The sequence below is a fragment of the Zeus faber genome, assembly GCF_960531495.2.
Source record: "Zeus faber genome assembly, chromosome: 2".
Classification (NCBI taxonomy): domain Eukaryota; kingdom Metazoa; phylum Chordata; class Actinopteri; order Zeiformes; family Zeidae; genus Zeus; species Zeus faber.
The window spans coordinates 16496127-16509935 of NC_137189.1; the positions used below are offsets into that span (position 1 = coordinate 16496127).

General features: G+C 43.3%; 2 protein-coding genes across 3 annotated transcripts in view; one reads left to right on the forward strand and one right to left on the reverse strand.

Moving 5' to 3' along the window:
* tulp4a (TUB like protein 4a) overlaps positions 1-6454 on the reverse strand; it is a gene marked incomplete at its 5' end in the record, with an annotated part of 40186 nt that extends 33732 nt beyond the window's left edge. For both annotated transcript variants that reach the window (XM_079996820.1, XM_079996819.1), the window contains one exon: positions 6203-6454. In XM_079996820.1, coding sequence (XP_079852946.1) covers positions 6203-6454 — 252 coding nt within the window. The remainder of the gene's footprint in view (positions 1-6202) is intronic.
* A 3063-nt stretch (positions 6455-9517) lies between these two features.
* On the forward strand, positions 9518-12354 carry mrps10 (mitochondrial ribosomal protein S10). Its single transcript, XM_080021639.1, has 7 exons — positions 9518-9582; positions 9782-9834; positions 10360-10420; positions 10540-10679; positions 10769-10877; positions 10966-11055; positions 11203-12354. The coding sequence occupies exons 1-7, from the start codon at positions 9523-9525 to the stop codon at positions 11293-11295; spliced, it is 606 nt and encodes a 201-aa protein (XP_079877765.1). The 5' UTR covers positions 9518-9522; the 3' UTR covers positions 11296-12354.
* The last annotated feature ends 1455 nt before the right edge of the window (positions 12355-13809 follow it).

A 13809-nucleotide genomic window follows, 5' to 3' on the forward strand; every position in this document is an offset into this window, starting at 1 on the left:
TGATTTAACCAGGGCAGTTTGGAAATGCTACCACCATAAAATTAAAGTACATTTGATTGTCAAATGCCAATGACAGCATTAACGGTCCTGGAGCTTATATGTAACGGTAAATTCTGACCAATCAGGATCCGGCCCTCAGTTGGCACTAGTTTTCGGTACGCATCACTTAGAGACAAGAACAGTTATGAGACCATCAAATTCCTGTTAATCTAAGTAGAGGAGATTCTCTCCCAGACATTCAGAGTGGTGAAACAAAAGATCTGTGAATAGTCGAGATCAGCTGGCCAACGGTGGGACGCAGAGTGCATAATGCCAACTGTGTGTGTGTGTGTGTGTGTGTGTGTGTGTGTCTGGAGGGAGGAATATGGATAGAGACTTCTCTCCCTCTCTCCCTCTGCATCCCCTTTCTGCATCCTCTGTTTCAGACTCTGACGGGATATTAAATCAGACACCAAACTCAATTAGAGAAAAGCGCTGTGCTCAAACGAACGCAGCCGAGGGGGAGCCGGTGGGGGCAGGGATCAGGCCCAGGACGGGGCGGTGATTTGTAGCACTGGACGGAAGAGAGAGGGGGAGAGTGGGGGGGTGGACTGGATGGGACCTTCGGAGGAGGAGACCAAGTCCGAGATGTTTTACGAGGAAGTGAAGTGCGGGGCAGGAGTTTAATAAATGTCGATATCAGATAATAGCTTGTTACATGGGGTTAGAAGGTGGTGAAGGTTGTGTACTCTGCACTGGGAAGTCGGGGCCAGTTGGCTGGATATTTCACTGGAATGACTATCGGGATGTTGAAGAGGCAGCTTGGACAAACTGTTGCGCTCAAATTTCCTACTTTATTATTGAGTAATCGATAAGGAACTTCACAGCTGATGGTAAACTGATCTTTATGCCGAGGATACACCAGAGGACTTTAGGGTTTAGGGTTTGAGTCCCAGACAAATTTTCAATTTAAGATGGTACTGTATGAAACCCTCTCAGTCTGGGACTTTGACAAAAATATCTGGTTGGATTGATATTATAAGTCTTGCCGGGAGGCAAGGCATAAAACCATCTCAGAGAAGATGCAAGAGGAAAATCAAATGAATGGTTGCTGGGGTTGTTTTTTTGTTCTTTTTTTTAAGAATCTCATTAACAACCAACGAGAAAAGCGGAGAATTGTGATCGCAATGAGTGCAGGGTTGCTCTATGAACCACACGTTTTGGTCTACCCACATCCTGCCTTTCTCCACCTGCATCTTTGGGAGCCGACGAGCGTGTGTGTGTGTGTGTGTTATGCAATAATGTCCTCTCGGGTCATGGATTACCATAGCTAAAGCTGCTACTACTAAGCACACTGGTGGAGGTGGGGCCGCTCTAATGCCGCGTGGGGTCATGTCCCCCTCCGTCTTTGGACAGCGGCATGAGGGAGGTGTCTGACGAAAGGGGGAAGGAAGGGAAGGTTTGAAGGAGGTTGAGGTGGCCCGAGACAACAGGAAGTAGATCTGGACATGAGGAAGGAAAGGGGAAAAGACTGCAAGAGTGCACAGAAAATAACTAAATATGGACGGGCCAACAGTGAAAGTGGTATCGTAAGGTGTTCTGATAAAGGCTACAAATCAGTAATATATCAAGGAATGTCTTCAACATAAAACTCTGATGCAAAGGCTGATACCAGATATGCAAGACATCAGAGAAAGGAAGCTTTATATTGCATTTTTTCTCCATATAAGGAGGTCAGATGCTTCTCCAAACTACTATTTTAAGTCTGTATCATGCGCTGAATGTAATGGATTACATTTATATTCTGAATCAGCTAATGGTTGAAGTTTAGTTTGAGAAACAGTGGTGAAAAAGTGGTACATGTCCACTTTCCTTCTTTGAAAGACATTAAAAACACAGATGGAGGTGTCTGAGTATTAACTTCCTGAGGTTATGGTTTAGTCCATTCCTTTCCATGTCTGGTGTGTGTACTCTGACTTGGTTCATGTTGTATGGAGATATTTGCCTCCATACCAACCTTCATCACTCCCTGAACAGAGTGTTCAACTCAGATTTTGTCAATTAAAACTCATTATCTTCTACTTCAATTTAGACAACTTAGACATTAATAAATGTGTATAGTAAGAAGACCAGAACAGTGTTGCAGTGATCCCAGCGTCCTCACCCCATGCCCGCTGCACAGCAGGCCCAGATCAGGGCCTGTCCCTACGCAGCCTCCTTCAACCAGAGATATAAGCTGATTATTTATGAGGCCCTGCCAGGAAAGAGCTTTTTAAATGTGTGGAAACGTCACGGGATGCATCGCAAAGCATAAACAAGAAGAGGAGGCGGAGGAGGAGGAAACAAAAAAAGGGCAGGGAAGACAAGGCAGCGAGGGAGATGTGGTGGTTGAGGAGGGTGGGGGCTCTCATCAGATTAACCATCTTGATGCATCTGGCTTGGGATCTGCAGAGCAAACAGCAAGACAGCACAGAAACCTCACAAAGCCCAGTCGGAACACAGTTAACACCACAGCCCAGAAAAGTTTACAAACTAAAGACCAGGCTCAGAGAGACACACTTTACCACAACAGCAGAACTCTTCAATTAGCATTCAGTTAAATCTGGAGGACCGGATGACTACTCTTTTTGTTTACTACGTAGACAAAGCATTTTGAAATGTCCTACTCCCTTTTAATTTATAACGTGACAGACAGATGAATTATCATTTCGGCGATATTTAATTCCATTGTACTTTGACACGCACTATTGCATAAAGAAGCTTTTCTCCCATTAGAGACAAGAGCACTAGTTACCAGGATCGGATCAATATGCAGGGAGGGTAAGGAGGAGAGAGGGAGGGAGAAGGTTGAAAAAACACAAGGGCCCTAGAGCCCTGGGGGGGGGGCGGGCTCCGGTGCGTTGGGGCTCTCCTTGGGCCGGATCGAAAAAGGCCCCACGAGAACGAGTCTAATGAGTTTACGTTCATATGTTTGTGACTGAGTTCATGGTTACATCACTACAGAGTGTGTGTGTAGCATCTCCCTGTGAGATTGTCAATTTAACGTTCTAATCTCACACACACACACACACACACACACACACACACACACACACACACACACACACACACACACACACACACACACACACACACACACATACACACATACACACACACACACACACGATAAAAGCCTGACTGTGCGTTCAGACTGCAGGCAACTCAGGCGTTTTAGCCGATGACATTTAATGCTTAAGGATGACAGGCGGAAAATAAACAAAACAAACAACAAAAAAAAAAAAAGTATGATGGGGCCTGACACTGTCAGACTTGTCTTGGCTAGAAAGCTTTCGCTGAAAAAGAATAAGAAAATGAAGGACTCTGAAGGGAATTAAAGTGTGTTTTATGATCAGAGGCAGCGATCGCCTCTGATGAAACTCCCGAAGGTGCTGCCGTATAGCAACAGGAATAGTAGTACAGGCAGACACATCGCCGACTGTTCATCTATTTTAGTCTACATTTTATTTTGGATCGACCGATACAGTCTCTGCTACGAGTCGATGGGGACGCTAAGATTAGAATATCCAAAGCTGTTTTGTAATAGAAATGTCTCAGAGGAATTTTTTTTTTTTGCTTTCATTCAAATTCTTAACTTTCAACTTTGTAACCTGGGCTTCAATGAAAATAGCCCACAAAGGTTTTAAGAAATGGCCAAACCCAATGTACGTCTATGAGCTACCCGACTGCTTTGAAGCCACCGGCCTGTATTTACCTCTGAGCGCAGGTAGGTTGAATGCGACACCAGGAAGACAAAGCCCTCATCTGGACTCCTCAGAAGCCTTTAGAGAACCTTGTAATTATCCTCTTTGTTGTCCAGCGTCCTGACGATTCAGCATCTCGGTGGGAAGATGCCCGAGCTTCGACCCCACACTGCCACATTTGGGTTTACGCGTTCCTCGGGGGAGAGTACTAAAGACGCGACGAAATACCATGTTACATATCTAAGGGATCTAAAATGATAAGAAGATATGACTTGGAAAAGAAAAGTACACCAAAGCAAAATTATTCTTACGCCTTTGCTGAGGGACAGGTGCGCAGAAGAAAAACTAGAAGACCACATTATATGCAAAAGAGACATGCAATTAAAATCTGTTTATCAAGTGAAGCGATGCTTCGGTCAAAAGACCTTCATTGGGTAAGGAAGGTCCTCTGACCGAACAGATTATGAATGTTCGGGAGTCTCTTGCCCCAGCAGAGAACTGTATGGGAGTGTTGGCTTTTACCATAGATTTAAATGTGATGAGCCTCAGTTAAATACTTATACGTGATATTTGAGTTGCTAAGCAGATTTTAAAATTTTCTTGTGATTATCATGGTCAACTATTGCAACTATTGCCCAGGCCTACACTAGTATCAGTTGATAAAGTGTGAATAGTGGGTAGTGGCGGTGGGAATTGAACCCCTAACCTTGCAGCACCGCGCTCTCGAATCATCTAACGACACGGACTTCACCACCTCACGTCCTGTTCTTAGCAAAACCCATCAGCTTAAGCGCCTCAATTTCCTACGCGGCCCGTGTTGGAGTTGGAAACCATCCAAAACCAACATCCACGCAGATGGACACCCGGGCCATCCATGCCATCACAGGGAATAACGGCCAAACGTAAGGAGGATGCTGCGGGGATTATTGACCTTGCCTTGGCAGCGCTGGATTCCTACAGGATGAGCTCATGTTCAATTTTGGCGTGCTATTCCATTACAGGGCCGGGCTTATTTGTGTGAAAGGACACACCCCCCCCGCCCCCGCCCCCGCCCACCAACCCCACAATGCCAGCGTTCCAAGACAGGACCAGGCTGTCAGAGAAGAGGGTGTACTGGCAGTACGGTCTTCCCTCCAAAGAAAACACCTCCTTAGAATGATTTCCTCCCACAATAAATTGAGAAAACTGCCTTTCTATATTTGGACAGGTCTCTGAGCATCACATAACAAGCCAGTGAGGTTTCGTTTTTTTTTTCCCCCCAAAAAAATATGACAGACAAAACGGCGGGGTTTGGCAACCAGGAGCGCTGCACACACTGGCCTCCTCCTCTCCTCTCCTCTCCCACCAGGGTGAGAGGGTGACGTGAATAAATGACTGAATGAGTGAGCGAGCAGATCCATCATAAAGTGACAGAATTCATTAGGAGGTGTAATTTCGCCGCCGCAATAGAACCAAAATATGCACGGAGCGGACATACAAGGGCCTCTGCGGTTCCGAAAGCTTTATCGCGTATAGAAAAATTGTGATCGCAAATCTGAATTATACATGAGCCCACTGTGACGCACACGCACTGGACTGGGCAGAAACTAGCACTTGGACAGCAGAGTGGGCTGTGTTTCAGTCTCTTTCCGCCGGGTCTCATACCCACAGACTGCGAGATCACCGCTCGAGATCGCCAACCGCTAATTGGGAGACGTAATTGGCTCGTGCCTTAGGGAAGGGAAGACAATCATGTAAATGAACAACTGTTTTGATTTGTTTAAGATAGGTACAACAGCAGGTTACAGAACAGGAATAGGAAGACTGCCATGTTTTAATTGGTTTCAAGCTCTGCTACATTTGGGTGAATTAAGAAGTTGATCTGACACATAGGTATCAACCCTTTACAGTATTGAAAAGTAACTAGGTACACAGACTTAAAAATATTTTTCATGTATATTCAGTTTCAGAGACTTTTGACTTTTACTCCTCTAGATTACAAAGCAAATGTCTATACTTTTTAATGTGGTGCTTTAGGTTTTTGTTTTTTTTTTAATTAAAAAAATTGTGATGAATCAAAAGCAAGCCAAAGCAAGAGGAAATAATCCTGTGAACCAATGAGATTGCATCGTCCTTACAACTGATTTATGAGGTCCATATCTTAGTTAAAATTATTATGACATCACTTGTACTTTTTTGTCAATTTTAAATCAGGATATGCTCTCATCTGAAGAAATAAAGGTACAAACATACAAGTATAGTCTCCGTTTTGTCAGTGCACTGGATTTGACAGGTACTTTTACTTTTAATACTTTAAGTACATTTAAGAGCAAGTACCATCATACCTTTACTGAAGTAAAAATGTCAATGTGGCCGTTTCACTTTCACTAGAGTCATTTTGTGTCAGGGTATTTGTACTTTTACTTTGATCAGGGTACTTCTTCCAAACAACAACAAAAAAAACAAACAAAAAAAAAAAATACCCTAGCAGGCTGACTCACCTCACTGTTGTGTCCTCTGAGGTTGAAGTTGATCCTCTGCGGGGTGGTGCGGTCCCTCCTGCAGTGACTGGAGGTGAACGTCACCCCCACCACCCCTCTGCCGTTGCCCGTGGCCAGCCATCCCTCCTCGTAGTAGCGCTTCCTGCACACCGGCTTCTCCTTCTCGCTCTTGGGCACGCGGCCCTTCCACGACAGGCAGAGGATGTTGGAGTCGCTGCAGAGGACGGGGCCGTGCTCCACCGAGGCAAACATCCCCGCGGGGGGGGGGGGCGGGGTGGTACGGGAGGAGGCGGCGGTGGACGAAGAGAGAGGACCGCGCAAGACTCCTTCAGGGGTGCTCGGGACAACAGCCGCGACTGTGCATAGTACTCGCTGGCTTCAGATAGAGTCGTCGTTGTCAGTGAAAATGTTTGGATTAAAAAAAAAACAGTTGTTCTTATGGTAAACAAAGTTGTGTGTTCAGATCGATCACCACAAGAAAAGGCACGTGCACACAAGTCATGACCAGGGAGCTGCCTGACGGAGGATGGACCACTTGGCCGCAGGAAAAGGGTCAAAACCAACGCCGACAAGGCACCATCCTCTTGCCCATCCGATCCCTCAAAATAAACGGACGAACACCTGAACGGATGACGCGGTGTGTGCGTTCAGTTCCCCCTGAGAGAAGCGCTGCGTCTGCCCGTCCGTCCGCTCGCTCGTGGGTCTGGTGCAGCTCCAGCCAGTCATCCTACTAATGGGATCTGTGCTGTCTGAGAGGAGCAGGGACTCCTCATCAGCTGGCAGCCCGCACGGGGGCCACGGCTCCCTGTGACGTCATCACGTCAACGCGCGTCACGTCCAATCCGCGTCGGGGATCCCATGAAGGGGCTGATGGGAAAAGAAAAACAAATGTATGATAAATATTCGATAATTGCGACGAAAAAAAAATAAATGAAGTGTTGCCGCGTCAATACTTGAAAAAGACAACACACCTCCCCCCCCCCTAGTCGCTATCGTAAGGAAATGGAAATGACAGACAAAAATTACTCCGAAACATCGAGGCCTAACTGGGGGGGGAGGTAAAAAAAAAAAAAAGAAGCGGATCAGCAAGAGAAGAGGAAAATAAAATAAATTAAAATGTGTTTGTTTTTTTTGTCCTCACCTGTCGAGACAAACAAACGCACGATCGTTAAAACTAAAGATCAACGGCGATGTCCCCAAATATATTCACCGTCGCTCGGCTTCCAGTATAAAAAGATGAATTTGCAACAGAATCCACACTACAGCGGGAAAATAATGCCTTGATGAAAGTACCCACTTCCACTCCCAGGTTAGTGGTGGAGATGGAGATAGGGTACCAACAGAGTATGAATAATTAAAACAATAATTATTATTATTAATTATTACTAACATAATATTAAATACAACAATAACACAAACAATGACAATAACACAAAGGTAATAATAATAACAATCGGTCCCCGATTGTGTCAACTTCACCGTCTGGTTCAAGGTGTTTGAGATGAACCACGGTAATGTCATCTCTCGGAACCAGCTGAGTTCCCTGCTTCACTGGTTTAGCTGAGCCACCACCACCACCACCACCACCACCACCACCATCACCACCATCACCGAGGCTCGGCGGCTCCCCGCGGCTGCCAGGCGCTAGCTCGCCGCCGCTAGCGACCTTACCCAACAGACAGACAGATCCGTAGCGTTTGGAGACATCCGCCCGTTTTACCTGCGTCCGAGCACACGGGCAAGCGGCGCCGTGAGCGAAGAGTGTCCCCGACACCGACGATCCGGGCGGTGGAAGCCTTACCTGCTCCTGCTCCTGCTCCGTCTCTGCCTCCGTCTCTGACTCTGCCTCCGCTGCCGCTGCCGCTCTCACACTAGCAGGGCCCGACCGCGCGTCACGTGACCGACACGTGACCGGGTCCCCAAAAACTGACTTTTTGTTTTGTTTTGTTTTATATATCATATTGCTAAATTACATATTTGGTTATGGCAGCGTACACTGTGTCCAGTGTGTGTGTGTGTGTATATATATACATATATATGTTTTTTTAAATTTGTTTGTTTGTTTGTTTGTTTGTTTGTTTGTTTATTGTTCACATTGCATGTATTTGACATTTCATATGCTGACACCATTTATATTTCTTTGCCTTTTTTCTTTTTTTTTTAACACACAAATTTGCAGGGGGAAAAAAAAGGCGGTAGAGACTTACGTTATACGGCTCTGTTTTTTTAGGGCAATGGATATAACAAGTACTTTAACTTTTAAGTCAAATTAAAGATGACCCATTATGCTCCTTTTTAACACGTGAATATAGGCCTCTGAGGTCCTCAAAACATGTTTTGCTTTTGTTGATAATGCCACTCAGGTTATGCATTCTAGCCAACTTGCCTCTATGCCATCCTGTTCCAAAGCGCAGCTGTTTTTTTGGGGGTAGAGCCACCCTACTGAGGCACCAGCCAATGGGGTTTGAGCTTTACTCCAATATCCGTTGTATTGAGTCTGTACAGTTTCACTGATTTCACCTCATCAGTACAGTAACACATGTTTCTGAACAAATTTGAGGCGAGAAATAAGCAATCCTCAGTTATTGAATTTTCACTCTTATTAAAAGGTTGTGCCGACTTTCGTTGCCATGCTCCGCGCCGGGATTCTCGGACGCGGGTGATTTTTTTTCATGTTAACATTGGAAAATAAAATAAAACAAATAAATACGTCTAAAACAAAAACAACCTTTTTTTTTTTTTAAGAAACACATAACATAATTATTTTTAAAATACTTACATTTCCATCGTCCATAGGACAGTTGGTAATAATTCCTCTTTCTTTTAAAAGATTCGTGCAGGTTCTAATTCTACTGAAACCCAACATGATGTAGGGTTGGGCTGAAAATGTGAACGGCTCGGGACATGTTTTCTCAACTAAAAACCGACTGGTCTAATTCTACAGTGTGTGTGTGTTGGTAGTCCCATCAGAGACCCAAAATGCATGTGCGCAACCACTGGAAATTAGAAGTTCTCATAATAGCTCTCCTAATGCCAATTTGGTACTCTCCCTTTTACTCGTCATTTTGTGCGATGGAAGTTGTAATATTACTTCAATAAAATGTCAGAGGACTTCATCCACCGTTAAATTCAATTAAAATAACTGACATTGTGAAGGTAGTGGTCTACCTACTATTTATATAGTATTATCGATGGTCCTATTTCTGATTTGCATTTTTTTCACATTTTGGTTCAATTACTTTTGTCCGTTGAATCCTCCCGTACACACGGTCGGGTTATTTACTTTTAGCCCCGCCCTCTCAAAAAACATGGCGGCTCCCATGATGTCCACTCGGAGGATCTGCTCCGTGGCGAGGATGTTGGTGGGGATCCCACAATTGGTAAGAATTCGTTGTTTTTTTCCCCCCCATGTTAAAGTTTGACTAATGTTTGTTGGGGTGAACTTAAATGTGCCAACTAGCTTGATTTCCCGTCGATATCACGCTCCGAAGCTAGACGGCGGGGCTTTTGGCGTTGGTCAAATGGCTTCACTATTCTATTATTATTATTTATATTATTTATTTTCTTATACTGTTTCAGGGTCAAACGGGGTTGAGTGCGTGTCGAAATCGTATGGCATGTAGGACAATTGGGTAAGATGGTGTTCTTTTCATCTCATTATTCATGCATTTTATACATTTTTACTCTTCCAGAAGTATATAATGGCAGAGGATGCAGAAAATAAGTATTAAACGTCCTCTATCTTCTCATTCTCTCATAAATTCCCGCTGTAAATATGCATCCCCCACCTATGAATATGTTCTACATAATTTTCATCATACTTAATCTTAAATCTACAATTTATTTTTGATTTTTATATGGGATGTACTATATATTACATAATCAAACCATAATCCAAAAATATTCTTTTAGCTGAGGTCATAGTTTACGAATGTGTGATAGTATTTACAGATAACTGTACATAGCCTGAAGGGGAAACATAATGAAACACCTTTAAAAACACCATTATTACATATGTTAATATTTTACTCTATATTTCATCGCAATAGATTGAAGAGTTTGTACGATTTTCAGTTATTGTTTGAATGTAATAAAATGTTTTTTGGATTGTATGGCTAGATAGGTCGACATTATTCTATGTGTTTTTGCCCCTGCAGTTCCCATCTTCCCACCAGCTCACTCCACACCACAGCAGTTCTTACCTCAATCCCTTCAACGGTGAGTTCATCAAAATATGTAGTTAACTTGACTTCTATCAAACTAGTTCTACGCAGTGTATTCTATACAGTAATCTCATTTCTGCAGTATTCATTTCAAGATGTTGATTCCCCTTTTAGATCACAGTCACAGATGAGCCAGATATGCTGTTTCCCAAGATTTCCGTGTTGGTGAAGGGCCACGACAGGGCCGTCCTGGACAGCTATGAGTTCTTTGCCACCATGGCCGCAAAGGAGTTGGGCATCACTCTGGGCAAAGTGTGAGTGTTGAGAAGCACTCAGATCCATATTGATACGCAACATCCGATTCTTAATGCTTACACACCCCTGTCTTTTTATTCTGCTCCAGGTTTGAACCGCCAAAGGATATAGAGAGGCTTACGCTCCTGAAGTCCATCCACATCTTCAAAAAGCACAGAGTCCAGTATGAGATGAGGACGCATTACCGCATGTTTGAGGTGAGGATAAGGAATGTCACACCCGTGGGCTGATCAAATTATTCATGGCCATTATTTCAAGTTAACCTCTCTGGTCTGTCCCTTTTAGCTGTTCAATTTAACAGGCTGCACGGCGCAGGTTTACTTTGAATACATTCAGAGGAATCTCCCTGAAGGCGTGGCCATGGAGGTGACCAAGGTAAACTGCACTGAAATACTGCTATTTACTGTATATTTGGTTGTTTTGGGACAGATCTTTTCCAGATAAATGTGCATATTACTTCTAGAAACCTCCTCCACATAGTGGGTGTTTTTCTCTTCTTATTCTGCCACTTTGTTTTGTCAGACTGCCATGGAGAAGATCCCCGAACACATCCTCGAACCCATGTGGAAGGACCAGTCCGCTGACAATAAGCCCAGGGCGCAAGAACAGTCCTAAGAAAAAGCTGCTGAAGTTACGGATTTAATGAAGGAGTTGGTCAATAAGGAGAGGGGGAAAAAAATGTAATACTGATCAATGCTTTCCAAGGTCATGTGCTGTGAAAATGGCTCAAGTCACTTAACTTATGCAGATGTATAAAAGTCATTTAACAAATATAATAAGATTGTATATGGTTGAAAACAAACAAACAGATCTTTTAAGATGACAGCACCTTTGTGAAAAATAAAAACTGTTGCGAATAAAACAAATCAACTCTCTGGCCATCTCCAAAGAAAAACAAATTCCCCAAATTCAAACTAGCCATAACTTGAAATATGTATCATCATGTTTTCTACAATGTCGGCTTCTTTTTTGTCCCTCGTCTGTTTTATTTCTGCAGGATTAGAGTATGTTTAGTGATTAAATGTTTTGTTTTTCACGGTCAAAATGCTCTCCTGTGTCTGTTTGCATCTAATTACGGCACTTACAGCCTGTTGATTATACATCTCTCTGTTAATGTTTTGTGAATGTCATTAGGACAAAAGACCAGCACACAAGAAGTTCCCTGTTTGAATTTATTGAACATATTTATAAGGCAGAGTGGATACATTGCTCTCAAAAACTATAAAAGGTTAAACATTTCGCTCCAGTAGTCATGGCATGGGGATGACTAGGAGATCATTATGGGTGCAAAGGCTAATACTGCCTTATATACCAGAGGACTTTCTGGTAAAATTGCCTTAATTTCATCATCTTGGCCACTCGACTGCTACTGCTCCTATATAAATCTCAACCCAATTAGAGGAAAGCATTGATCAAATTACAATGTGGCATCTCATGTCCACACCGGGAGGCAGGCAAAGTATTTTCAGGCATAAGGTTTTTAAACTGTTGTACGGAGCCTTACAAATTCCCTGAATATAATCATTTATTTTTAACCTTCCCTTTTGACCTTTTGACCAAATACTTAGTATCTGTCTGATAGATGCTTTAATGGTCAAAATAGATTTCATGTAGAATTGTGAGCATTTCAATTTCACGTCATAATTGATTAAAAGAAAACCATTGTACACTTTCCCCAATTGCAAACGCTTAATTTATCAAGCCCTACGTATTAACACGATTCAGTTGTCTGTTCTTGTGTCAATGTTGCATATAATCAACACACATATCAAGAGTTTTGATCCAGTATGAGTTGGACTATTGTCCAAGACGGAGACCCCTTCTATTAGAGAAGGACCGCTCATATGAACAACCAGCTCAGGTTATAAAGCAGCCAACGATGTTTGGATGATAAGATTGCCATTATTCTCATAAAAAAACTGCCTTTGTGTAATCATTCTAGAGAGCTGAACTGCTCGCAAGATTCTTCCCAAATACAATGAAGCTGCACTTGCATTGTGCATCTGACCGGCTTTGTCGTCTCTCACTTCCTTTCTCCGCTTCCATGCTGAAAGAGAGAACGTGCAGGCATGGCGGGGGAAGGGCTTTTACAGGATTAGGACATGGGAGGAGGCTCACCTTGGATATTTTTTGGCAACAGCTGGATCTGAGGTTCCCCTGCCGGCGGTGGCGGTGGCGCTGGAAGGGGGGAAAAGATGGGGGAGGTTTGGGGGGGTCCACGCGCCTGGTTGGATAACTGCACTGTGTGTCCCTCCCTCCAAGAAACAACGAAAGGAGGGAAACAAAGACCACCAGAAAAGGTGGTCAAAGGGCTGGAGGAGGGAAGGAGACATGACAGAGAGGAGCCCGAAAAATATCCTGAAACGGACCAGTCGCCATTAGGGACAAATGCCACAAGGTCATGCAGGAGTTATTTCTTACATAGTTTCCTATTCTCTATTGAAAAAAAGGATCTTCCCACCATACATAATACCACCATCCTCAGATTAAAATCTTATTCCTATGATTTTCCTATGACAATAAGAAACTCAAAAACTTCCACAACTGCAACATTGTAGGTATTCATATACTTGAACTTGAACTTAAACTTAAACATAGAGGGGCGTTTTTGCGGACACAGGTAAGGCCTGATCTTAGACTAAATTACTTACCTTAATGACTTTAGTCTAGGACTTCCTAGTCTAGAGCTAATTAATGAGTTAAGCACTGTCTCAGTTTCTTTAATTCTGGATTGATTTAAGTAGGATTAGCTCCAAAGTAGGGAAAGGTAAGACGGCACTCTGGTGCTGTGTGAGATTGTACAAGCAGATTTTTGTTTTTCATTTGAGAAGTTATTCCTTGCTGTTTGCGGTATTGTACCTTTAAAATGCAATTACTGGCATTTCCACAAACTAATTACGAAAAGAATGAAATGCAAAAGAGGAAGACAGAATACGCAAAAATTAAAGCCAGCCATGACATTTGCCAATTCCTCTTGAAGTAAATAATTCTAACTTCTCATTATAAACAGTGTCAAATATGACTGCTTTGGCTTACAGGAAGCCGGTCTGCTGTAATTCCAGGCCTCAGCAAGAAAATGAAAATGACCCTGATCCATCCCTTTTCTCATACATATCATTTTTGATTGGG

Coding starts and splice junctions, on each gene's coding strand:
- mrps10 (XM_080021639.1), top strand. CDS start 9,523: ATGATGTCCACTCGGAGGATCTGCTCCGTGGCGAGGATGTTGGTGGGG. Junction 9,835..10,359: donor ATGGCATGTAGGACAATTGG/GTAAGATGGTGT, acceptor TTGCCCCTGCAG/TTCCCATCTTCCCACCAGCT. Junction 10,421..10,539: donor TTACCTCAATCCCTTCAACG/GTGAGTTCATCA, acceptor TTCCCCTTTTAG/ATCACAGTCACAGATGAGCC.